The 27,353-nt window shown below is 37.3% G+C and overlaps 2 protein-coding genes across 6 annotated transcripts in view; one reads left to right on the top strand and one right to left on the bottom strand.

Moving 5' to 3' along the window:
- The first annotated feature begins 765 nt into the window (after window positions 1-765).
- On the top strand, window positions 766-18,697 carry LOC136826981 (cysteine sulfinic acid decarboxylase-like). 3 transcript variants are annotated; one of them, XM_067084603.1, is made up of 11 exons: window positions 766-1,284; window positions 2,508-2,692; window positions 3,019-3,125; window positions 3,350-3,465; window positions 4,345-4,596; window positions 5,322-5,386; window positions 6,147-6,225; window positions 7,572-7,771; window positions 8,128-8,272; window positions 8,932-9,124; window positions 18,556-18,697. In XM_067084603.1, exons 1-10 carry the CDS (start codon window positions 997-999, stop codon window positions 9,121-9,123), a joined length of 1,629 nt encoding a protein of 542 aa, XP_066940704.1. In that variant the 5' UTR covers window positions 766-996; the 3' UTR covers window position 9,124; window positions 18,556-18,697. The 3 variants fall into 3 exon arrangements, with proteins under 3 accessions (XP_066940704.1, XP_066940703.1, XP_066940705.1); XM_067084602.1 differs by lacking the exon at window positions 18,556-18,697 and adding an exon at window positions 17,912-18,050; XM_067084604.1 differs by lacking the exon at window positions 18,556-18,697 and adding an exon at window positions 17,912-18,050 and having other exon boundaries at window positions 860-1,284; window positions 2,625-2,692.
- A 645-nt stretch (window positions 18,698-19,342) lies between these two features.
- dlt (codanin-1 like protein dlt) overlaps window positions 19,343-27,353 on the bottom strand; it is a 172,670-nt gene continuing 164,659 nt past the window's right edge. For all 3 annotated transcript variants that reach the window (XM_067084611.1, XM_067084612.1, XM_067084610.1), the window contains 3 exons: window positions 22,219-22,396; window positions 21,201-21,484; window positions 19,343-20,431 (listed from right to left, as the gene is read on the bottom strand). In XM_067084611.1, coding sequence (XP_066940712.1) covers window positions 20,282-20,431; window positions 21,201-21,484; window positions 22,219-22,396 — 612 coding nt within the window. In that variant the 3' untranslated portion in view covers window positions 19,343-20,281. The remainder of the gene's footprint in view (window positions 20,432-21,200; window positions 21,485-22,218; window positions 22,397-27,353) is intronic.

Consider the following 27,353-nt stretch of genomic DNA (forward strand, 5'->3'; position numbering starts at 1 on the left):
AATGTACACTTTACTTGGGCTTTGAAATTTACACGATGAAATGTAATCTGTAACATACACCTTTTGAAACCAATTGAAGGTAATTTAATGCTGCCAGTTTTCTGGCCTTGCTACAAACTGTGAAAGTCATTTTACCCCTAAACCATTCTGATCCAGCTAGAAATGAGTGTTCTCGTTACCCAACAGTTCCAGTGCCAGGTTGTCCCAAGCAAATGAAGTAAATATTTATGTGAAAGCTTTCGAGTGTAAGAGAATTTGGTCAAACTATCAAGCCTGCACGTCTAACTTGCGGTGTCTTGACGTGTTTTGTTAATCACCAGTGCACTCCATAAACATGAGCATAGACTAGAGTTCATTCTATGCAGACACTAGTAGGATGGCCTTTATGGTGATAAACTAAAAGTTTAGTGGATTCATTAAATGTCCGTTGAATCTGAGCAAATTAATTGTTACATGTTGAAATTATGAACAAAGTGTAATTTGTACACTGAAGTTTTTTTAGAGTTACGTAAGTGTTGAATTAGTATATTGAATTTGGTCTTGGAGCCTTTTTAACATGGCTATTTAGTTTTGCTTCAAGTTAGTTGCTTATTGTGCTCTATAAAAATGAACACAGTATTTGGGAGAGGAGAAAGATTAGGAAGCTGCAGTAAAAAATACTGGTCTCTGGTAACAAAATGCTGTATCGTAAACGGAAAATGCTGTTAGTTCGGTATGGTCTCTTGCTCTTGGGATAATTAACAAAAGTATTAATTCCGTTTTCAGACCATTTGAAATGAAATGGAAAATGAAACCCAGACTATGAATATGAAAATATGGGAATTGAAATTATAAAGCGCAAGGAAACGAAAATTATGCAATATCTATTGCGAAGTAAAGTAATTTGATGAAAGGAGATGAAGGCTGATATTTAGTGTTTTGGGCAGGTTTGAAGTTGTCCAGAGATAAGTTTTTGTGACTCAGATTAGATATGTTGCATCTGTTATGTAATTTAACATGTCAGTACTGTATGTAGTGTTGTCCTTAGAACACGAGATTTTTGTTACATCCCCAATGTCATTCGCGAAGATGTTCAGAATCACTAACTTGCTGAGGAGAATGCAGCACCCAGCTTTGGTGTGGCAAAGACATTTGACCTTGGGCAGTCGAGAAGATCCCCTGAACCGTGAGATGGATGGCAAATTTTTGCATAAAGTGTTAAGTCTGGTTCTAGAGGAAAACCTAGTCACTGGTGTTGATGAATCTGCAAAAGTGGTTGAATTTAAACATCCAAGGGAACTACAGGTGAGTTACTGAGAGACAGAAGCCTAGAGCAGTGGTTAAGGAACAATGTAAATACTTTTAAACAATCTGGTGGTTTATAACACTTAAATTTTAGTCCTGATTATCTTGACAGTTAACTGTTCGGTAAGAATAAGGAAATAAGCATCTATTGCTGATATAAGTTTTTGTTCAGTCTATATGAGAAGCACTCAAGTCTATAGGAACCAAATTAGTAGATCAGTATACTCATCACATGGAAACTTGTTGGGAGTGTGTAAATCATAATTTCAAATGCTTAAAAAGAATTAAATTTGGTTTAAGCCCCTACTGCCTTATAGGGATTCTTGCAAATTACTGTTTTTTTTTAATTTTTCATTCTCATTTGTAAGTGTGACCTAGTTAAAAACAGACTGTGGGATGTTTTAAGTTTTATGAAGCAGGCTGATGGCCATGATTTGCTTTCTTAATCAGATAAGCTAAATTGGTCAAGTCGTGAAAATCTGCTGTACTGACTAATATTACATTTTGAATGTGGAAATTTTTGTTGGCTTGTATTGTAGTTTTCAGAAGTGGACATTTTGCTGCAAATTCTAGGTTAGTTAATAACTTCATATTTACGTAAACGCGTATTCTTGGGAGTATCTATTTAGGATTAGTTTATGCCTGAATAAAATTTAAATGGTTTAGCCCATTTTTTCCTTTTGAAGATATACTACAGTATATCTATTCTTTTAACATGCGTTAACTTTTAGTTCATAAGTAATTGAATTTTTTAATTACCGTAATACTTATGAAATGAAGTTGACGTGCAATGTTGATTGAAAATTTTCAGTTCCAGGATTATTAAAGTTGCAGTGACCTTATTTCACAAACTTTTAAGGTCATGTCAAAACTGTTTCTTTTTAAGTCAGAAGTTGTGATTTGAATTTTTAGTCATGTTCTCACAGTAACATAAAATTCAGTTTTTGTGTATTCCATAATTTCATTAAATGATAACTTGCTGGTAGTGAAAGCTTCTAATTATTTCTGCTCAAGACCTTGACAAATCTCATGACTTGTGCAGAAGACCTGGTAGTCCTATTCATATTTTTACTATCTTAATAGCTTATTCTATTAAAATATAGTTTTCTTAAATATTCTCATGCAGCTATGTATAAAAAGTTATAAAGGTTCATTTTATAAACTCGGGAGCTGTTAAAATTCAGTGTTGGTTGTAGCCTTCCTTATCTTTTAACTACATTCAGGAGCTGTTAAAGTTAAATGTAGGCCAAAATAGTCGATCTACTGATGAAATAATGAAAGTACTGGAGGAGGTGGTGAGGTACAGTGTCAAGACTACTCACCCTCACTTCTACAATCAGCTCTATGGAGGCATTGATGAGATTGGCCTTGCTGCATCGTGGTTGTCGTCGGCTCTGAATACCAATCAGTAAGTGTGAGTTTGGTTTTTTGTATCTATAAAACAAACTAATTGAAAGTAATGTTATGGCTACTACAGTTTTTAAGATCTGTGAAGATGCACAGTGTATGACCTTAGCATTCAATAATTGTTCAGTTCACTGTGCATGCTCTATTTATATATGCTTGCTTGAAAGGTATTTAACTTGGATTCTTAACTTTTGTCAATCAAAGTGGTTACTTCATACTGACACATCTTCAGTGAGCAGTATACAGTATAGTAAACGCAGCTCAGAACCGTCCCACTGACACTTGAATGTCTTATCAAATGTATTAACAGGTTTATGAATATTTCAGGCACACATTCGAGGTGGCACCAGTATTTATACTAGTAGAACATTATATTATAGAGTATCTTGTCAAACTGTTTGGCTGGGATGATGGCGACGGCATATTTTGCCCAGGTATATATACTGTACTATAAATATTATATGCATTAAATTTCCATAAGCATGAACTTAGAGTATTTACTTTGGGATTAAACACATTTAAATTGCTGCATTAAAGCTCTCCAAAAGATTTAAAGTGCAGTGACCTCATTTTACTAATTGTCCTTGAATATGCACATAATGCTAACATTTCAATGTATTACCTAAAGTAATATTTTTCTATAAATTTTTCTATTCAGGTGGTAGTATGAGTAACATGTATGGCATGCAGTTAGCCAGACACCAACGATATCCACAAAGTAAGGCTACAGGTATTTTTGGGATGAAGCCATTAATTGCATTCACATCTGATCAGGTGAGAAAGTGGTTGTACTATCATCTTAGATGGCTGCAGTACAGGACACACATTTCTTGATATTCTGGATATTGTAACAAACAAGTTTTTAGCCTTTGTTAAGCAAGTAGTTGCTATGACTTGACTTTTGTAACTTAATGGTGAGGCCAGTGGAATAAAAACTTGAAATTCTTCATACAATAGCTAGATTAAATATTCCTTATATGAGCAGTATGTTCCATAAGAAGAATAACTTGAAATTAAATTCTGTATAATAAAAAATTCTTGACAGTATCCTGGATTGCACTTTTGAGAGCCTCTTCTGAATTGTAGTTTTCATTCCACTGTTCCCTGATGTCTTTTCAGTACGACATTCATCATTATTCATGCAAATCTTGGACTACTGAGTGTTTTGTTAATTTCCAAGTGGATTTTGAATCAATGCATTGTGAATTGCAAAGTGAGCAAGTATACTTTACAATTGTATTTATGGATGTTACAAATGTTGAATCTTAGCGTGTCTCCCAAGTGTTGAAAATTTTGTTTGGATTCGACACTTGTGAAATTTTTTTTTTTTTCCTAAATTGTTACAGGGTCATATGGTGGGTGAGAGTAATCACTGTTTCTTATTCTTCATGAATTAGAAGATTTAGGGTGTTTTTGGCATGGAATATAGGTTTATACTGTATTGGGGGTGGTTGGGTTGCAATCATCCATACTGTATCCCTATTTGGATATCTTAAATTATAAAATGCTGAGATAAATATTAATTTCTCCCAGTACTGTATGATTAATCACGATGGAATGCATTCCAGTCATAAAGGGAAGACCACTTGTATTCTAAATTATTTACATGTGTGTGTCCACAGGCCTATTTTAATGTTTCAAATTTTTATTTAGGCACATTATTCATTTGAAAAAGCTGCATCATGGATGGGGCTAGGAATGAACAATGTTGTAGCTGTAGCCACTGATTCACATGGCAGAATGCTCCCTGAAGCCTTAAGTGAGGCTGTGAAACATGCCAGGAAATGTGGTGGTGAACCTTTCTTTGTGAACGCAAGTTCTGGCACAACAGTTTTGGGAGCGTGTGATCCTCTCAATCAGTTGGCAGATGTTTGCGAGGAAGAACAGCTTTGGCTACATGTAGATGTAAGTTAATTTGTCTGCCAATCTTAAAACCTAAGTCTTACATCACACTTTCCCATTGTAGTTGTGGTCAGTGTTTAAGAAAAATATGGCAATTTTAGTGTGATGATCTTTCCAGTAAAGTAATATAATTTTCTGTCTAAGCAAGTCCTTGTATCAATATTTATGAAGTATTCTGTAATAATGATTAAAGAATTGTACCAGTATGAAGGTTTTTTCATTAAGTAAAAAAAGGTAGTGTCTATATCATCTGTAATGCATTATTCCATGTATTTTGTGGATCTTTGCAAAACCTGTACTCATTTATTTGGTGAAGAATTTGCTCCATCTCTGGTAAATTATGGAATACAATATATATATATGTATGGTGACAGCTTCAGTTTCTATCAGGTCTTGAGCCAATTACGGCGCTGAATGGCCTTGTTGGCCCCAGTGTCTGGGCTTTTCCCCTAATTATCATACATCCATCCATCCATCCTACCTTCAAGAGTGATGAAATCTCATCCTATAGGTTTAGACTTATGGATTTTATTCACCTTTTCATTTCATTTAGTCTTGGTTGTATTGGTGACACTGGTTCTGTTGTCCACTGGACTTCTGTTAAAGTTTTTATACATCACTTCTGTAGGTAACCTAATCAGTTAGTTTTCATACATCACTTCTGTAGGTAACCTAATCAGTTAAGTAATCTACATTGAATATATTGTTCCCTTTCTTTGTCATTCCAGGCATGCTGGGGAGGATCCGCTATACTATCGCAGAAGCACAAGCATCTTCTCCAAGGCATACACAGGCAATGTTTTTTTTTAGTACTTTTATTCGTTGTATTTTGAGTACTTTTATTCATTGTAATTTTTGATTGGTCTTCATTAGCTTAGCTTTTCAATCTCTTTACAATAAAAGCAAACTTGTAAAAAATGCACCGAAGTTTCTTCGGTGCAGTAGAGTTTTCCGTACAGCTGCTACAGCGTATAATTAAGGCCACCAAAAATAGATCTACCTTTCGGTGGTCTTTGTATAATGCTGTATGAGCTGCGGCTCAGGAAACTTCAACCACGGCCCGATGGTGGCCTGTCCTATATCATTACCAGATGCATGATTATGGCTAACCGTAACCTTAAATAAAATAAAAACTACTGAGCCTAGAGGGCTGCAATTTGAATGTTTGATGACTGGAGGGTGGATGATCAACATACCAAATTGCAGCTCTCTAGCCTCCGCAGTTTTTAAGGTCTGAGGATGGACAGAGAAAGTGCAGATGGATAGACAAAGCTGGCACAATAGTATTCTTTTACAGAAAACTAAAACGCACATTAAGTACAACGCAGTTTAATGGGTTATTTTTTGTCTGAAAAGTAGAACATTGCAAGAAAATGGCTGGTATTGGGAAAAAAAACTATTTTAAGAAATTTTATAAGTGGTATATTCTTTATAAGAATCCATGATGATGATTTTGGCTGGAAATCCTTTTGCGTGATAAAAAAATAAAAGAAAATATCAGTCACAATCTGTGTTGTTTATTCAATGTGATAACAATTACTTTTTACTATTAGGGTGGATTCAATCGCTTGGAACCCTCATAAGATGCTAGGAGTCCCTCTTCAGTGTTCGTCATTTATTGTCAGACACAAGGTATTTACTGGTTTATATGCAACCTTCATTTTCATAACATTCTCTTTCTCATTTGTGAGAGATATTTTTTTCATAGTTTTTCAAGTTTCCCCTGGGAGTTTATATGCTAGTACAGTAATGGTCCCAAGTTCAGATAAGATGGTTGAGCAAAGGCAAACATCGTGGCCTTATGAAAATGAGGTGATGTTGCCACCAACTGATTGAAGAAGAATAAAAGTGCTCTGTTTGGCACACTTCCTTTGCATTTTACCAAGAAAGTGAATTTAAGAAAAGTAATGAAGTTATTCTTCATATTCATTCTCTCGCAAATAATTAACTATGCTTCTGGGATAGATTTTAGGATTCATAAATAATTTAGGATTCAAATTGGCAAGATGGTAGCAGTCCTGGCTCCACTGTAAAATATTCAGTTTAAAGTAAATATCTTGGTTACCGTAGCCAGCAGACAAAGTTAACATCTTTTTTATTAACTATTCAAGTATCACTTCTTAAATTCAGTTCACTCTCGGCAGGAATGTTCATATGTGAATCCAAATTTATCACCTAAGTGCTCAAATGTGCAAGAATATTTAGCAAAAGAATGTGTTGAATGAAAGTGTTAAATATGGTGCATCCCAGAATTGTCCTTTAGTATCCATTTTCTGGACTGATACTGCAACAAGTTCCATGGCTCCTAACAGCTGCATATTTCTATAAATAATATGACTGTAATAGTGATACCTGAATCCCTTTAATTTAGCAAGGCCCCCAAGCCAAGAGAAAAAAAACTTTTCATAGGTGAGAACTATTGAAATCTCAAAATAGTGTTGGAGAGAATTATTCACTGTAGAGATAGCAGGTAAGAGTCAAAGAATAAAAAAAAAAAAATTGTGATAGCTACCTCCACAATGATTTGGGTCTGGCAATTCCACACATGTGAATTTAGTCCTGGTATGTTTGAGGTGGTCTGAGACCACAAGGCTATCATATACTGTATAGCAATTCTTAATGTTTTTGTCACTAACCTTTGTGTAGGCAATTGTACATTACTTGTTCTGATGAAGTTTTATCATCCAGATGAATTTCCTTTAATTTGAGATATGCAAATGAGATCATTGGTACTCCCAGATGATGAATGTACTTTAGGAAGGTGGTTTGTAGAAATTTGAATTGGATGAAAATGACATTTTTATGATAAAATGAAGTTTCATTATACTTACCAATGTTCTTGGGTTATATTATAAAAAAAAAAAGGTGGGAGGATAGAAAAGCTCCAAATTAAATACGAACTTAATTGGAAGCTGTTTAGTTTTGTTTCATATTTCAAAGGCAAAGCCTTACAAATAATGTCCTTTACTCTATTCCAGGGTATGCTGCATGAATGCAACTCTGCAAATGCTTCATATCTGTTCCAGCAAGACAAGTTTTACGATGTTAGTTTTGATACAGGAGACAAAAGTTTTCAGTGTGGCCGCAAAGTAGATGCTTTTAAATTTTACTTCCTTTTGAGTTCGCATGGTCTAAGTGAAATGGAACGAAGAGTGGATGCAGCTTTTAGTGCATCAGAGTAAGTACATTTTTTAGTGTTTTTTGTTCGTTAGCTATTTCCTTTAGGTGTACTACTGGCTCACCCATTGTTTGTAACTTTTGTAGCCTCTTGGGTGATGCTAAATATACATGGTTCTAGGGTACATAAATGCGGTCATCGTGAAACTTCATGGTATGGGAAAATAGCCCTCATTTAAGTGAATTGCACATGTTTGAGATGAACACCTAAACATGAACACAATTACACTTCTAAATGATTAAACGCAGCCTTTTGATAAAAAATTTGCCTAAATGCTTTTGTCACAAATCTTGAACAGGCAGTTGTTTTTTAACTACAAAACTGATAAACCATAGTATAAGTAATTTTTTTTACAGATACTTGCATGATCAAATTCAAACTAGACCAGGTTTCCGAGCAGTTTTGGATGCACCTCAGTGTACAAATGTTTGCTTCTGGTACATTCCTACCTGTCTGAGACACCAACCAGAAACCCCAGAGTGGTGGAACAGACTTTCACAGGTTAGTAAACTTGTGGTTATTTTCCAGTGCCACTAAAACTTCAGCTTTATTATTTTTTTGTGTGAAATCCAAGTTGTGTAGAATCTATTTAACTACAAAAGTACTGTAGACAAGCCAGTGTTGAAAATTAGTTTTGCCTTTTTTTGTACATGATGCATTCGACAGTGAAAGTTAATCCCCATTTATCAATTAGAATTTTTTATGAACTTAATGTTGTCTTCGGGTTAAGAAAATAATTTTATAAAATATTTCCTAGTATCCTGTTTGATGTACCAATTACTGACACACAAAAAATTATCCTGTTTAATGTACCAATTATTGTGAAAATATAAAAAGCAAACAATAATGTAAGATTGCCATTGACTACGACAATAATTAAAAACATTAACATCGGATCTTAATTGGAATTTGCATAAGTGTAGATTACAGGTGGAAATACTTACAATCGGTTAAAGATAAAAGTCAGAATAATAATCTTTGTAGAGAAAGCCTTTGATTAGCTCTTGAATACTTAGTTCTGGTGCTCATTGTCCTTATATTTGTATGTTCATCAGTCTTAAAGATAAGACTTGTGACCATACATTTTCTTGATAAATCTAAATGTGGGGGTTGTTAATTACTGTCTCATAACAGTAGCATTTTCTTAATGTCTTCAACAGGTAGCACCAAAACTCAAGGCAAAGATGGTTGAAAATGGAGAACTAATGATTGGTTATCAGCCAATGCCAAATAAAGGTTTGGTAAATTTCTTACGTGTGGTTAACTACTGCTTCCCACCTCCAACTAAAGAACATATGGACCATGTACTAGATGTCATACAACGATTAGGGGAAGAGATTAAAAACTTATAGGGTAAGGGATAGAAAATGCAAAAATTTTAATTTTTTCCATAATAACCTATAAATTTACTTTTACTGTTTTGTACAGAATGGTTTGGTGTTGTAAATGTAACAAATTTTGAAGTGTTCTCAGGCAAGTTTCCCTTACTATGAGGAGACCTTTTACATCCTCAATCCAGCTATCATTACCACCCTGATGCAGTGAATTAAGAGATGCAATTACGAAACTTTTGATGGTCTTAAAGAGGTCATAGGCTACCTTTACAAGGTCATACCTATAAAAATTAAATCCCCAAAAGTAATGCAAACCTGATATTTTACATAAGCAGTCATTAGATAGGTGCGAGGATATGCTACAGTTCTATTTTTGACCAATTTGAGTTAAGAAGAACCAGTAGTTTTAAGAATCATTAAGTATCATTATGCTCCTGGCATCTTTAATGCTGCTACCCAAATAAGTGATGTTGGTAAAATGCACAAGTCTGTACTGTATTATTCCTTTGAAGACATTGCTGTCATCCAGTAAAAGGACAGTGATTAAGTGAAGGAGTAAATGAAAGCCAAAAGTTGAAGGATGATGGAGATTTATGCTGCAGATGGCATATGTTGGGAGTGAAATCTGCAAAATTAACCAGTCCATCTGTAAGAGTGACAAGACACACAGATGCCTCATTGACAGGTTGGGGAGGACATTGGAACTGATGGCTACGTTTTTGTCTCTCAAAAAACTCAAACCTCCAGAAGAGAGACACATTCTGTTGGTCCTAGACAACACGACTGCAGTGTCCTGCATCAAGAGATCGGGATCACGTTCACCTCCTCTCAACATGGTAATGCTTGCCATTCTTCGGATGGCACAAGTAAAGAAGTGGCACCTGTCTGCAATTCACCTCACAGGGTCTCTCAATGTAATAGCACTCTCTCTATCGAGGAAAACGACAGCCTCAACGGAGTGGATGTTGGACAACCACTCTTTCCAAACAATAGCCAACATGCTTCCACAACCGGAAGTGGACCTGTTCGCCACATACGAGAACCACAAACTTCCAGTATATGTATCTCCGAACTTGGACAATCGAGCAATAGCAAGAGATGCCTTCCTACAAGACTGGAACAATTGGAAGACGATACATCTTTTTCCGCCATTGTCCCAGATTTGAAGGTTTTGAGCAAACTCTAACCTTCAAAGGAACAGCTTACTTAATAGCCCTAAATTGGCCAAACAGACATTGGTTCCTATCACTTCAACAGCGGCGAAAAGATCAATTCCACTGTCGTCCGTTGTACTATCCCAGAAAGTAGTAGGGAAAATTATTTACGCATCCTCCTTTCTGAGCCGAGACCTTCACGTGTGGATTTTTTAAACTTTTTCTACCGTGAAAACTACTCGCCCAACATTGCTAGGTACCTAGTGCAAAAGTTACGGACATCATCTATCCGACAATACCAGTCCGTATGGAAGATATGGTTAGATTATATCCATACTGAGAGCCCAGTTGAAATTTCTATAGAAACACTTTTAAATTTTATGATATATCTTTTTGAAGACAAACGCCTTGCGGTTACAACAATCATGTCATACAAGACAGCATTATCAGAACCCTTGCTTTATGGATTCGGGATTGACTCCAGCATAGAAGTCGTTACTTCCCTTCTACAGTCTTTTGCTCTACAAAGACCTGCTCCCGAAAGACTCCCAATTACTTGGTCCCTGAACAAGGTACTTGGACTTCTATCTACTCCTCAGTTCAGTGGATCCAATACAACCGCAACTCTCAAACTACAAAAGGCGATCTTCCTAATTGCATTAGCTTCAGGGGCCCGTATTAGTGAACTGGGCTCTCTTCGACAGGGACGATATATCGCAAACTGTTGATAATCATTTATTATTGTCCCCAGGCCCATCATTCCTGGCCAAGAATGAGGATCCTTTAAAAAGGAAATCTATTCTTATAAGGAAACTTAATTTAGCAGACAAAACATTATGCCCAGTTCAAGCACTTAAGGGTTACCTAGAGGTCACGGCAAACATCCCAGAAGGTCCGATTTTCCTACACCCTAGCACGAATAAACCACTCTCTCTACAAGGGCTAAGAATAAGTTTAGTGCCCCTAATCAAAAAAGCAAACCCACACTCCTTTCCCAGGTCACATGACATAAGGAAAGTAAGTACATCATTGGCCTTCTTCAGAAATGTCTCCTTTGAAGAAGTCTCTGAAAGTACAGGGTGGGCATCAGAGACAGTGTTCTTAAAACATTACTGCCATGAGCTCGAACAAATTCGTCTACACTGCATGTCAGTAGGTGGAATGGTTAGTCCCGACCCCATAGGCTCTACAGCAGAAAACCAGGGGTCTTCCTAACGCGTGAGTATGCTGACTATTGCTGGGAAAGATACGAAAAGACTGCAACCACACGCAGCATACTTAGGTAAGTCACTTCAGAACTTCACCCTAAAAGTGTAAGTTCTTGTTTAGTTTCTCATTTCTTGTTTCCAAAACCCCAAAAGGTTTTTTAGAATAAGGAATGAGGCTTGAAACTTGTGACTTGACCTTGGACCATAAATGTTTTTTCTTTGGGTTGTTTGGAATTTAAATCTTAAGAGCTTAAGCCTTTTGTCACCTGTCAATTTCTTTGGTAGAGCTCCTTTGAGGACGAGACAGCAACTACGCTATCAAAAAACAGGTTTTGACGTAGGAAAAACCTATTTTTGGTAGTCGCTGTTGAGTCCTCAAAACCCTCCCACTTCCCTGACAAAAGACATGGGATTTGGGCAAGGGATAATCCTACATTGACCAGCAGAGAGTAATGGAGATGGTCTTTTGCCTGCCCGGTCGTAAAACAAGATGGCAGACGCGCATGTAATAGTCACTTCCTGCAGTTTTGACGTAGGAAAAACTGGGTTCAGCTTCGCTGAAGATAAGGGAAAATGCCCTCTTATCTTTGAGTCCATTATACTCTATCACGTGTCATAGTGTTTTCATTACGACACAATACCCGGCTACAAGACCATGCTATAAAAATATTTCTTTGATACTAGTCTAGTCACCATGGGAGCACTGGCACACCATGGGGGTAACTCCTTTGAGGACGAGACAGCGACTACCAAAAATAGATTTTTCCTACATCAAAACCTGTTAAGTAGTTTGTCAGAGTATTGTGATTGTCACCTTGCAGTTTAAGGGACAAATATATCATTGTCAGTCTCACCTCGGATAATGTGAAGGGTCTTTCTGCTTCTGATTCTTGAACTATGATCTAGGCTTACCATCTGGTTCTTTGATGCTTATTACTGAAAATAAATGTCTCATCCAAATGGTCATCAATGAAAATGAATGTTACATATTAACCCATGCAACCTAGGGAATCCTAGCGGCTTAACAGTTTTCCCGAAAACTTTTTCTTGTGTGAACAAAAATCCAAGCATGGGAAAAATAAGCTGGAGGCATTCTTCTAGCCCCAATTGGCGTGTGCTGCAACAATAGGAAATATTTGCAAAAAATGTTGCATCTTACAAGACTGTAATTGAAGTATCGACTGAAAGAAAATTAAGCAACATTCTCCTTTATATGGGCATTTTCAATCCAAATTAAGAGTGTACAGTACTAAGCTGAATCTTAGTCTCCTCTGGAAGAGCAATATCAACCTTATGTGCTTGGTTATCACTGCAAGATTGAAGGTGTAAAGTTTGAGGCAAGATAGGACTGTTCATGAACTTCTCTAGACCCAAGTAATTCTGCACTAGGAGATGAAATGACTGCAGAAGGCTCAGGTGACAGGTTAGTGGCATAACCATAGTGATGGGAGAGAACCAGTTCAGCAGTAGTAGTCAAAACCCCTTCTAGGAGTGACGGCATGGAGAGCAATTGAAAAGCCTGGGGATTTTACGTGGAGGACACTCCTCAAAAGTTTTCATGGTAGCAACACAAAGCGCAGGCCACAGTTTTCTTCTTGACCACGCAGCAACTCCATGACTTTACAGGAGGCAGAGGAAGGGCAATGATTGAGGCATCATCTGAAGAAAACAACTTCTTGACAGAAGGAATAGGAACTGGGGACATGAGACAACCAGCAGCCATGGAGTCCCAGGTGGTGTCCACAGAGGCCCTTGGAGTATGGTGCTTGTGCAGCCTTTCTTAAGCAAACAGGAACCAGTGACCTATGGACTAATTACAGCACTCACTGCTTGTGAGTTTGGTTAAGCACTGTAGATCCAAACATGATGGGCAGAGATGAGAATCCTTGCTATGCAGTTGCATTGTAAAAGGAACAGAATTCTCTAGCATGATAGGAAAGAGAGAATTGAACTAAATGAAAATCCAATAAAATTAAGCAAAACACAATAACAATTAACCCTTAAACGCCGACTGGACGTATCATACGTCGACTAAAATTGTCTGTTGGGTGCCGAGTTGATGTACCGTACATCGACTACAAAAAATTTCAACCTTCAGTCAACTTTGACTCGACCGAAATGGTCGAAAAACGCAATTGTAAGCTAAAACTCTTACATTCTAGTAATATTCAATCATTTACCTTCATTTTGCAACAAATTGGAAGTCTCTAGCACAATATTTCGATACATGGTGAATTTTTGAAAAAAACTTTTTCCTTACGCCCTTGCGGTAACTCGGCTGAAAATTTCAGAAATTCTTTCGTCATTTTGTCGTAAGTTTTGCACTGTTTTATATTAGCCGTTACATAGTTTTATATATGAAAATGTGTGCAATTTCATGTAAAATACAGCAACATACAACCCATGGTTGTAGCTTTTGTCAATTTGGAAATATTTTCATATAAACCACGATAATTGCCAAAATTTCAACCTTCGGTCAACTTTGACTCGACCGAAATGGTCAAAAAAAGCAATTGTAATCTAAAACTCTTACATTCTAGTAATATTCAATCATTTAGCTTCATTTTGCAACAAATTGGAAGTCTCTAGCACAATATTTCGATTTATGGTGAATTTTTGAAAAAACTTTTCCTTATGTCCGCGCCAGAAATTCTTTCGCACGTTATCGTAATGTTTGCACCGTTTATATTAGTCGTTACATAAAGTTTTATATATGGAAATGTGCGCAATTTCATGTAGAATACAACAGAAAATAACTCATGGTTGTAGCTTTTATCAGTTTTGAAATATTTTCATATAAATCACGATAACTGCCAAAATTTCAAGCTTCGGTCAACTTTAACTCGACTGAAATGGTAAAAAAACGCAATTATAAGCTAAAACTTTTACATTCTAGTAGTATTCAATCATGTACCTTCATTTTTCAACAAACTGGAAGTCTCTAGCACAATATTTCGATTTATGGTGAATTTCTGAAAAAAAAAAAACATTTTTCCTTACGTCTGTCTTGCGGTAACTTGGCGAACATCTCAGAAATTCTTTCGTCACATTGTCGTAATGTTTGCATCGTTTTACATTAGTCGTTACATAAACTTTTATATATGAAAATGTGCGCAATTTCATGTAGAATACAACAGAAAATAGCTCATGGTTGTAGCTTTTATCAGTTTTGAAATATTTTCACATAAATCACGATAACTGCCAAAATTTCAACCTTCGGTCAACTTTAACTTTCGACCGAAATGGTAAAAACGCAATTGTAAGCTAAAAGTCTTACATTATAGTAATATTCAATCATTTACCTTCATTTTGCAATAAATTGGAAGTCTCTAGCACAATATTTCGATTTATGGTGAATTTCTGAAAAAAAAAAAAAAACATTTTTCCTTACGTCTGTGCGCGGTAACTTGGCCGAACATCTCAGAAATTCTTTCGTCACATTGTCGTAATGTTTGCATCGTTTTACATTAGTCGTTACATAAACTTTTATATATGAAAATGTGCGCAATTTCATGTAGAATACAACAGAAAATAGCTCATGGTTGTAGCTTTTATCAGTTTTGAAATATTTTCACATAAATCACGATAACTGCCAAAATTTCAACCTTGGTCAACTTTAACTTTCGACCAAAATGGTGAAAAAACGCAATTGTAAGCTAAAAGTCTTACATTATAGTAATATTCAATCATTTACCTTCATTTTGCAATAAATTGGAAGTCTCTAGCACAATATTTCGATTTATGGTGAATTTTTGAAAAAACATTTTCCTTACGTCCGCCGCGGTGATTTCGGCCGAACATCTCAGAAATTCTTTCATCACGTTGTCATAATGTTTGCACCGTTTTATATTAGTCGTTACATAAAGTTTTATATATGAAAATGTGTGCAATTTCATGTAAAATACAGCAACATACAACCCATGGTTGTAGCTTTTGTCAGTTTGGAAATATTTTCATATAAACCACGATAATTGCCAAAATTTCAACCTTCGGTCAACTTTGACTCGACCCGAAATGGTCAAAAAAGCAATTGTAATCTAAAACTCTTACATTCTAGTAATATTCAATCATGTACCTTCATTTTTCAACAAACTGGAAGTCTCTAGCACAATATTTCGATTTATGGTGAATTTCTGAAAAAAAAAAAAGAAAAAAAAAAATTTTCCTTACGTCTGCGCGCGGTGACTCGGCCGAACATCTCAGAAATTCTTTCGTCACGTTGTCGTAATGTTTGCACCGTTTTATATTAGTCGTTACATAAAGTTTTATATATGAAAATGTGCGTAATTTCATGTACAATGCAACAGAAAATAGCTCATGGTTGTAGCTTTTATCAGTTTTGAAATATTTTCATATAAATCACGATAAATAGAAAAAATTCTACTTTCGGTCAACTTTAACTCGACCGAAATGGTCGAAAACTGCAATTGTAAGCTAAAACACTTACAGTCTAGTAATATTCAATCAATTAGCTTCATTTTTCAACAAACGGGAAGTCTCTAGCACAATATTTCGATTTATGGTGAATTTTTGAAAAAATTTTTTACGTCTGCGCGTTACGAATTCATGCATCATTTTGTGATAATATTTTCTGTGTTGCTTTGATCGTTTTACAATTTGTTATATACCAAAATCATCGCAATTTAGTGTACAATACAAAGAAAAAAAAATAACCCGTTAGCTTTAACCGTCTTGCTTACAGCACGTGTTGTATACAATTATATATGAAATTTTTTTTTGCGCTGTCATATATTCCAATATTTATATATGATAATGATATTTTTTTCATTTCTGATGGTTGCATACTAAACTTCAGGCAATGACAAAAAAAGAGGAGCCAAAAATGAACTCTTAATCTTAAAAACTAAGCGTGCTGTGATTTTTTGAAAAAAACTTTTTTTCCGCTTTGGCGCTAACTCCCGAACGCCGCCGGCATATGGGAGACATTTTTGTAAATAGAGGCTCGGCGTTTAAGGGTTAGTACAAATGAACAGAACCAAGTTCATTGCACAATTAATAGAAAAGAGTATAAATAGATTGAAGAATATTTTTAAACAGCAAAATTGTGAAAAGCACAAACTGCCTAAGTCTAGGAGTGGGATTAAGTGACTGTTCATTCTGTGGACTCTCACTGAAGAATGAGTGAGTCTTATGGCAGGTCTGGTACTGTCAGTCTTGAACAGTTCAAACTGGTGCTGCTAGAATATCTGTGCAAGGGAGGCAACACATGTTCAGTGGGGTTGTAGTGAGGTAAAGTTTAAATGTAAATAGAGGATGTTTTGCAGCATGCTGAACCAAACCTTAATTCCTTGGCTTTCCAAATACAGGTTAGCCTAATATGAAATTGACTTAAGAGCATTTATATAATACTGTATTGGTCTTGTTTCTCAAAAAGTTGGTATCTTGTAGAAATGTTTTTGAATGCTTCTTTTTTAGGACTGTTCTCTAGTGTGGTCTTCTGATGCTGACTCATCTCAAACTCTTGGATAGTGCTGTGTCATCAGCCAGGTTTATTTTGCCAACTCTTCAACTTGTGGCATAGATGTAGAGTTCATTTTGTTACACAAAACGTGCTACAGTGATTAACATCCTCTGTCTTTTCTTTATCTGACCTAGGCTTTTTTTGCTTGCAACAGTAGGCAGACTGCTGCTACAGAGTGATGTTTTCTAGCATCAAGCTTACCACTACTACTGTGTGCTAGGGGTTTATCTTGGCTACTAGAAATAATTTGTCTAGTGCAGTTATGGAATCCTCTGATATTCAAATATTTAAGCAAGGAGCAAGTTCATTCCTGCTCTCTGTGGATGTCTCCTGAATTTCAGGTGTGTATTTTTTTTATTCCCCCATACTTATTACCTTTTCCTATAACTTCTCTTTCTGCAAGCTGATTTCCCTTTGAAACCCTCTTGGCATTATAATCTGTTGACTCTGTCCATAAGAGTTTTCAGCAGAAGATTTATAGAAACAAGAAAGAAATGTGCTGCTGAATTTACTGTTCCAGCTCTAGTGCTTGCTTGTCTGTTGAGTGACTGCTGGTTTGTACTCAGAACTGATTAGCACTGGCCAGATCACTTACAAGGTCAAGCATGTATGAATATTCCCATGATTACTGCTGTGACATGTAATATTTTTCCTTTGGATTCCTGCATCTGTGAGAATGCTGGGCTTGAAGATTTGAAGAGTCTGCCAGCTGGAATAGCATTTGTCGAGTTGTCCAATCCTGTATCTGAACTGGCACTCAAGATCAGCTTGCCAGCCAGCCCAGTAAGTCCAAGTTTATACTCTTCTAATCCTTGGGGTGTTTTAGAATTCCTTCAGTTGTTTGTTTAATAATCCTGTTGTCTCCTCAATGACAAACTCTCTTAGTCAGCTCACTGTAATATGCTACCTCAGTACTTTCAATATATTATTCATGGATGGCTATTGTCTTTCTTGCTTTATAGGATTGGGGAGGCAAGTATCAAAGGTAATAAGGACTAAACGTGGGTTGGGGACCCAAATCAAGAAATGACAACTGGTTGCTGAAGCAGAAAACCCCCAACAATTAGGGCTTTGCACTGATGGACTCCCAGGACTTAACAATTTACCAAGGACAGTTCATGACCTTAAGAGGGGAGGGTAGAGGGGGCGACATAACTTTACCTGCATCCATCCTTGACAGGAGACTTGAAGGAAGACTTCTTTCAACCTCCTGGATGAAAGGGCAAGTTCAACTATATATGGCTAAGAAGTTGAACAGCACTGATGTGGAGAGAAAGAGGGCAGGACCTCAAAGGCACAACCAAAGCCTGCTGTTGGTATGGTTTCATAGATCGGCACTGACTGAAAGGCAAGGTGACTTTGGTTGAGAAGCAGCAAGAGTGCATGATAATGATAAAGAAGTTGCAACACTGAAGGTAATGATGGCAGTAGAAATAAATTTCTCTTTCAATGCCTGAACAAAGTCCTCCAGGTCAGGTCCCAATGGTTTCAAAACAGTTAGTAAATGGGACTCTTAAGGACAACAAATCATAGATCTTGTGAAGCTGCATCCCTATTTAAGTATATCTACCGTGAAGAATATTCTAACCTTTGCCCTTGTTAACAGGGATGTTACTTTTCCACTTAGCGGTCAAGCGGAATGGGATGAAAATGCACTGAAAATGACACTGTCTATGGCACATCACAACTGTCGAGTGAAATGGGATGAAAATGCACTGAAAATGAAAAACTGTCAGTGGCACACCACAAAACACTGTAGATACACTTAGTAGTCGTGAAGAGAATGGTAACCAATCAGTTTTAGGTTTAGGGACAGAATGATAGTGGCTTCACTTCCTGGAGTGGGAAGTGCAATGGAATCTACTTTTGAAACAATTTGCTTTGGCCACCCAGATGCATTCTACCCAATTAAACTGCAATTCATAATCAATGGATTTGTAATCAAACAATAAAATCAACTATGTGGGAGTGTTAAGTGTAGAATATAAATTGTAGTTGGTTTCTTTCTAAGATGAAATATGATTACTTAGTTTGTAAATCTGAGTGGTTAATTATTTTTTAATTTATATATCTCCTTGCTATGACTATATCATTGTAATGCAAAGTTAAGTAAAATGATGGCAGGAATAGTCTGTTTAATTCTTTCACCCCATATCCCCCAAAATGTCTTCACTGATTTTCAAAAACTATACACATGCATCAAATCATTTTGAATTCACAAATTAGGCAATGTGTGTTGAAATATGAAGGTCACATTTAGGTGACTACAGAAACCTAATGAAAGTACTAAGGCTTCAGGTGTATGGGTTTAGTTCTCATACATATCCACATAGAAAAGCTTTAATTTTTCTACCTAGATACACACAACAAAAATAGGAAAATCAAACATAAAGTACAAGCACAGTCTGCTTATCTTATGACTTTAATCATAAAGCCTTTAAAGCATTTGGTGTCCATAACTGCAGTTCTCAATTGGGCTTATAAAATAAAATCTTAGAATTTTATAACAAGATTCACTATGAATCAATAAGAAATGGAAACAGCACGTTGCACAATATTCTGGGATAAATAGGAATAGAGTACATATAGTACAAGAGCAACAGCAGCATCAGCCAAAGAGAGCATAGATAATGGTAACATGAAAGTTTTTCACTGATGAATAGAGAGATGTGCAATTACTTATAAAAAGTGTTTAAAATGAACTTTAAAATCCATTACTGTTTCCATTACCAGGACCAGAATAATCACAACGGTGTCAAAAGACCATAGGGAAGCACATCAATATAAAACAGTGAAAAAATCTATTTACAATTAAGGTTCAACAGTTTAGCCAATAATTTTTAAATCACTATCACTAGATAGTTTCTTTATAAACCTAAAGAAACAATCACAATACAGAATTCAAGTTTGTCAAGAAACTTAACTGAAAACCCTTTTTAAAATTTCAAAGGGTGACCGGAAAAATTTTGAATACGATTTACTATAAGAAAAAAAACTACAACCTTTTAATATCGTTTTCAATATTATTCACAGTAGTATCAAAGATATTCATTTATCTTAGATCTTATCACACATCTGCAATTGCAGTCTTATGACAATGAGGCCAAAAAACTAACAAAGCTACAATTGACAACTGAAAATTTGTTAAAACTGAAAAGCAAACTGATCAAAAGACAATTACATAACTTGTGTATCCTGATTTAATCATTAATTTCTTTTAATTTTACTGGTAAGTGAACTTGTCACATCTGTTACTTTCGTTAGTTTTCCTGGTGTGTATACTTAGCTTTCATGAAATAAGATTTGGAGTATTACAGCTCACTTAAGTACCATTAAATTAAATCGGGAAACTCCTCCATTTCTCCACATACCCAACCAACCCATTCCAAAAGTTCTGTGAACGTTGAATCGTCTGCAAAGTTCTGCCTGTTACAGTTCTTGGAGATTCCTTTAATGCAAGATGATAAACCAGCCAAAACTCCCTGAAATATAAAATTTCTATTAAGGCAACAAAACTTAACTGCAGATGCAATACTTGCCACTACAGTTTTATACAATTCTAAATGAATACTGTACTGTTTTTTTATTTTACACCTCCACTTACTCCATGTTCTGTTTTGTATTACTAAAGGAGAACTATCAAAGGCAGCAAGAGTTGGGAGTGACATCAGGGAGGAAAGAAAGCATTGCTACTCCATAAAAGGAAAATGTAAATTAAGTTAATGATCAGGATAAAGGTCACTGGTACTACACAAAAAAATGCTACAGAACATGAAATACATAAGATTCAAAATAATCAAATTCCTAAAGAACATAAACTCAGTAGTTTAAAGAGAACCAAACCATTAACGAATGTGTAAATTTATTACATAAGCAGTTTATGAGGTAGTGTTACTGCCAACACTTTCACAGCTTACCTCAACTGCATTGCTTCCAACTTTTGACTTTTCATCCATCCCCTTTGGACTCTTTCCACGTAGCTGTAAAACTTCAACTTCACATTGTTCTAAATTTCACCTATCGCTCATGCAAAGCACTTGAACCTCCCCATATAGGTACTTCTATTCTCCTATGACTAGTTCCAGGAAATTGCTCTTAAATGAGAAGTGGCTATTCCAAGAGGGTGAAGCGACTCAAGTCAGCGGGATGAGACTTAAATGAAACGTGAAGAGTATAAAGCAGTACCTAATAAACAGATAGAATAAAAATGCAAACTTCCCAAAGAAACTTAAAAGTACCCAATAAATTTACCTCTGGCCATGAATGCCTCAGTAGTGATACACATTGTTCCTGCAGTGATACTGGGCTGATTAAATTTGAAGACACTAGTAAAGAAATAAATTCCTCCATCTTCTTCCATGCTGCATCTTGGTGCTTTGAGGATGGGTTCTGGGCAATGAGCATCACAGTTCGAGGGCACATCAGGGAGGAGAGGCCACATGGCGATGGTATTAAGCCATCCTCTTCAACAGGCCTCCACAAGGAGACAAATGCCTTTTGAATTTCCGAAGTCATTACAAATGGCAAACAACACGCTGTAAAAATATGCACTGGTGAAAAAGCCTACACCATATAAAATTATGAAAAAAAGGGCATCAGTAGCACAAAATAAAATGCTGTACAGTATATTACAGTATTAGGGCTTTAAATAAGCTACTCTGCACGAAGGTAAAATAATTAAAGGAATAATTTTGTACTTCACTCACCCTTATAAGAGAATTTGTGAGTTTTGTGATTTCTTCAAATGCAAGCCATATACAGTAATGGCAATGTTTATTAGACTAGTTTCATAAATTTCAATTTCTGTACACCTAAAATATATTTTTATTTAGTATTTATACTAATTACATACTGTAACCCAACCATCAAGTCAAAATTCTCAAATTTTATATGACTGTCTAGAACGGCATGTTCCTAAACAGGGGGGTAAGAAACTGGTTGGTTGGCAAAGAGACTAAATGGAATGGAGGAAGAGAAAATGCAGAAAGCAATACATGAAAAAAAGGACACTGAAAAACCTCAAGAATTAAGTAATTTCTACAGGTATGGGTATTGTCCCCTTCACGGTAAACTTGAATAAGAGCCAAACTAATAGTTAATATTTCAACAAATATACCATTGTAATATTTCAATTCCACATATATAATGCATGAAACAGCACAAAACATCTTCTGCATTTTCTTTCAAACAAAAATACAACTTAGAAAGCCTGAAATGTTCCTGTGTTTGCTCAGAAAGATAGCATAGGCAAAAAAATATAAATACCCACCAAGAGCAACAGCCAAATCTACAGTAAGTGCCTCCAATGCTCTGAAGACAGTAAGCGTAACATCCTCTCTTTTGCTGACAACCTGCTGGATGTTGTGAATCAAATTCTGTACATCACTGGCAAAATCAACTTTGTTCAATTCTACATTTACTGATGATATCAACTTGTATACCATTGCCTGAAAAAGAAACAAGAATGTTTTACGATAAATTTTTACTACAAGCTGGCTTTACATAAGCAGGACATACATTATAACCTGAATTCGTTGGGTGAAGAAACACTTTTATTTTTATATCTGACCATGAAGTAACTGAGTATTTTAAATATGAAATTATGATAAATATATTTTCAACATCTCTTCATGAATAAAGCACTACAAATAAAAGAGATTCCCCTGATCCCAACCCCTAGACAAGGTGGGGGCTTAGGGATCCATTGCAGGGAGAATGTGCTCATTTACGCCTACTCTCTGCTCTGGATTCAACCAAAAATTGAACCTTTAACTCCTTTACTTCTCTTCCTATTAATTTTAATTGAATTATGGACACTCCTGCTCTTGTAACTTTGGAGGAGGGTGGAGTTGGATGGCATGCCGCTCCACCCGTAGAAATAGAGTACCAGACTGCTTCCCCAGAAATCTCCTCATCCCTATCCTCTTCTACCATGTCACCTGTCATCTCAGCAAATGATGCCCCATGCTCCCTTTCCACCAGTTCATCTCTGATGGACACTTTGCAACCATATGAACCACAGCATGCCACCATAAAACAACGGAATACTACAGCACCACTTCCTCCAAAAAACTGCCTTAAGGCTCCAACTCCATTCTCTTTTAACTGCCTCAAAATGTCCTCTGGCACTTGCCCTGTCCTTAAGTCAACTCCCTTCGTCCCCTAGAAGTAGAACAAGTACTTTGTTTTCCCTCCAACCGCTCATGTGAACAACTCACTCCACTTTCAGAAGTGCCTGCAGAGACAGGTAGGCATAGTCAAATTCCTAACAAGATGTGACAGCTCACGTCTTGTTATGGTGGACACTGAGGCTCAGGCTCGAGCAATGTCCAATCTTAAAGATTTGCAAGGTAATGCCTTCCCTACTACTCCACCTCCTTACCTTCACAGTTGTGCTGGAACAATGGTGATACCTTCAGAGCAGTGCCCCGTTGATAATGTCAGCTGGAGTGACTGCTCAATGGACCTTAAAGAACTTCTAAACAACCGCCATGAAATTTAAATGTTACATGTTAATCTCTTGGGGACAAAAGTAACAAGAAACATCTGAAAACGTTGCAAAGATCACATTCAAGGGGCAAGACTTCCCAATAAATGTATAAATCAGAGGTCAACATTATATGGTGCACAAGTATATCCCTCCCCTATTTCAATGTCAAACGTGTTGGCGCTTCAGCCACCTGGCCAAATTTTGTAGATCACAAGCGCACTGCCCTGTGTGCAGCTCAACAGACCAAGATCGAGCCAAATGCCACTCACAAGAGCACATTTGTGCTAATCGTGCTGGCAAGCATGTTTTTTACCGGGGTTGCCTGGTCTACAAATTTGAATCGGAAGTGGTGGCCTTTCACTTCAAGCATGGGGTGACCTTGAAAGAAGCTAGGCAGGAAGCTCGATACCTTGGCTTCACCACTGTTACCCTGGCCCAGAACGTGACGCAGCAAAACAAACAAACAAAACCACCACCAACATCACGCCACAACCAACCCCTCTCCCCTCGCCTATGCTTTATTTTTCCAATCCACCACAACCTCTAATACTCCCTTACCATCATCCCCTTAACATCATCCCTTTCCTTGCCTAAGCCACTGCATTCCTCTATACTCCCTTACCATCATCCCCTTAACATCATCCCTTTCCTTGTCTAAGCCACTGCATTCCTCTAAAGTACCATCATCCACCACCTTGTCCCCTCCTCTTATCTCATATGTATCTATCAAACCCTTTTGAAGTATTAAACCCAGAAACACCTACTTCTTCATCCCCACTTTCCCGTCCCTCACTCCCAAAGCTTCCTCCCCTTAGCATAACCCCCACACGAAGAAATGAACGGCAATTTGAAACACTCCAAAGACCAATAACAAATTCTCCCCTTATAAGTTTTCCCAGTCACCTCCTGTTTGTCCTCCACCCAAGAAAACTCACAGCCAAGTCTCCTCCGGAAACCATGAAGGACACTGATCCCAAATCCAATCTCATCCCCTAACTCCTCACACTAAATACGCTAGTGTCCATCATATCACTGCTGAGGTCCATAACCCTCCCGCTATCCTTCCTCTCACTCCCCTGCCAACCTCTACAGAATCTCCAACTGCCTCACCTTTCCCCCCGTCTCCTTGCCTGTCCAACTTCTCACTCAGACCTTTGAAAAGAGGAAGAGTATCCTTGACCTTGCCTTTACCACCATGTTATACCCGCGAGACTCGCTCTTTTGAGCCCTCCTTACTTTTAGACTTACCTTCTACAGATGACTTACTCATTATTCCAGACACTTACTTGACCCTACTGTAATTCATACTGAAGATAGCCCATCTCTATCTAACAACCATACCGACTATAATTTCACATCGTATACCTCACTCCTTTTAATGTCCATACTCCAGTGGAACATTCGAGGTTTCCAATCTCTCAGACACGATCTCAGATATCTCTTCTCGCAATATGAACCTAAAGTAATATGCCTCCAGGAAACTTTCCTTACCCAACCACTGAAACCTATTCCCATTACCATTTCCACTTTTCTCCTCGCCCCATTTCTGCCTCTTCTGTTTTAACTCATCACAAAATACCATGCTTACCTGTAAACATTACAACAATCTTTCCTTGTACTATTGCACAAGTTGTCTTCCAATGCTGGATTACCATAGTATTAGTCTAACTCTCTCCCTCCAACCCTACTGACTTCATCCTTTCAAGACCTCTCCCAATTACCAACCCCTTTACTTGTGATAGGTGACTTCAACTGCCAACATACATTATGGGGCGACTCGGTTACTAACTCCCACACTTTGACACAAAAACACACGCCTTTCCTTGTCTAGATCTAGCACTATGCTCACCTGCGCTCCAACTAGACTTTCATTGGTCAGTATTAGACCACTTCATAACTCGTGACCATTTCCCTACCCTTCTTTCACCTACTTCTTATGTCCCAACTCCTAATTCTCCACGCCGGCACTTCGATAAAGCTGATTGGCGCTCTTTTTCTACGCTCTCAGACATGTCTACACCTCCCTCATCCTTTTCATCAACCCTGGACAAGCTTACGTACTTCACCATCACTGTTCTAAGTGCTGCATTAGCAGCCATTCCAAGGACCACCTGACCTTTCACATCAAAATGTGTACCCTGGTGGAACAAAGACTGTACCTGAGCTCTGTGCATAAAACACACTACTTGGTAGAGCTTTAAATGAAAAAGAAACTCTCCCAGACACCTTACTGCCTTTATAATTTTTTAAAAAGCCACAGCTTTGAAACGCACTATACATGCTTCAAGAATCAAGTTGAAGGGGCAATGTCTCCTCATTAACTTCCTCCTCCGCTATTTCAGCTGTCTGGGGACGTATACACAACTTATCAAGAAAATACCCACCTCATAAAGCCCAGCACTGTACCAAACATAAATAATAATCTTACTGCTGACACAACAGAAATAGCCAATACGCTAGGCCAATATTTTAGCCACATTAGTACAGGAGAACATCTCCCCTCCCAATTCACAAGCATAAAGCTTTAAAGAGAAAGGAACCCAATCAACTTTACATTATCCTCCATGGAATCATATAATATTTCTTTTGCCATAACAGGACTTACCTCAGCACCCATATCTTGCCAGAACCCATGTGAAGGACTTGACGGTATCCACAATCAAATGCTTTGACACCTTTCGGCAAATTCCATAACCTTCCTTCTATCATTATTGAATAGAATATGGATAACAAGCAAATTTCTCTGGAAATGGCAAATTTCTCTGGAAATGGCATGACTCCCTCATCCTCCTTTTCCTTTTCCTTTCTCACTGTTATCCCTACGTTAAGGGGTCGGTTGCCTGATGCGCCTTCTCCACTGCCTTCTGTCAAAGGCATCATCCTCCACCAAACCTCTTCTCTCCTTATCTTCCTTCACTTTATCTCGCCATCTAATTCTCTTTCTCGCGCTCGATCTTCTTCCTCTAACAGGTTCTTCCCAAGCCCTCTTCACTCCCTCCTTGTCATCCATCCTTAACACATGCCCATACCATCTCAATCGTGACTCTCTTATCACCTCTGTTATCTTTACTAAGCCTGCTCTTCTTATTTCATCATTTTCCAATATCTCAAGCAGTGATATTCCAATAATCCACCTTAGCATTCTCATCTCTGTTCTCTCAAGCTTTACTTCCTCTTTTCTTCTTAGAGTCCATGTTTCTGATCCATACATTAACACTGGTCTTATCAATGTGCTATAGATCTTGACTTTTAGCTTGATTGGCATTTTCTTATCACATACAACTCCAGATACATCTCTCCACTTCCCCATGCCACTTTTATCCTACTGTTCACTTCAGCCTCACATCCTCCCTCTTGGCTTAAAGTAGATCCTACGTATTTAAACTTTTCCACCTGTTTTATAATCAAGCCCCTTCTTTCTTGTATTACTATTCTGTCTCTATCTTCCCTACTGCTCACTAAAACCTCTGTTTTATTCACATTCACCCTTAAGCCACCCCTCTCTAAAGACTCCTGCCACTCTCCAACCCTTCTCTGTAGCTCCTCATCTTCAGCAGTAATCACCAGATCATCAGTGCACAACAACTCCCACAGCACTTCATTCCTGATCTCTTCACTCAACACATCCATGACCAGCACAAACAAAAATGGGTTTAATGCTGACCCCTGGTGTAATCCAACACTAAATGCTGACTGCTGGTGTAATCCAACACTAACTTCAAAGTTTTCTGTTTCCCCAACTGCTGTCATTACTTTTGTGCTCGTTTTCTGATATATCATCTCGACCAGCCTAACCAACTTTTCTGGGGTTTTCCTCTTCCTCAAACACCAAAACATCACTTCTCTTGGGATTCTATCATATGCTTTCTCCAGGTCTATAAATACACAATAAAGCTCCTGGTTTCCCTCTAGCC

This window comes from Macrobrachium rosenbergii, chromosome 41 (assembly GCF_040412425.1).
Source record: "Macrobrachium rosenbergii isolate ZJJX-2024 chromosome 41, ASM4041242v1, whole genome shotgun sequence".
Taxonomy (NCBI): domain Eukaryota; kingdom Metazoa; phylum Arthropoda; class Malacostraca; order Decapoda; family Palaemonidae; genus Macrobrachium; species Macrobrachium rosenbergii.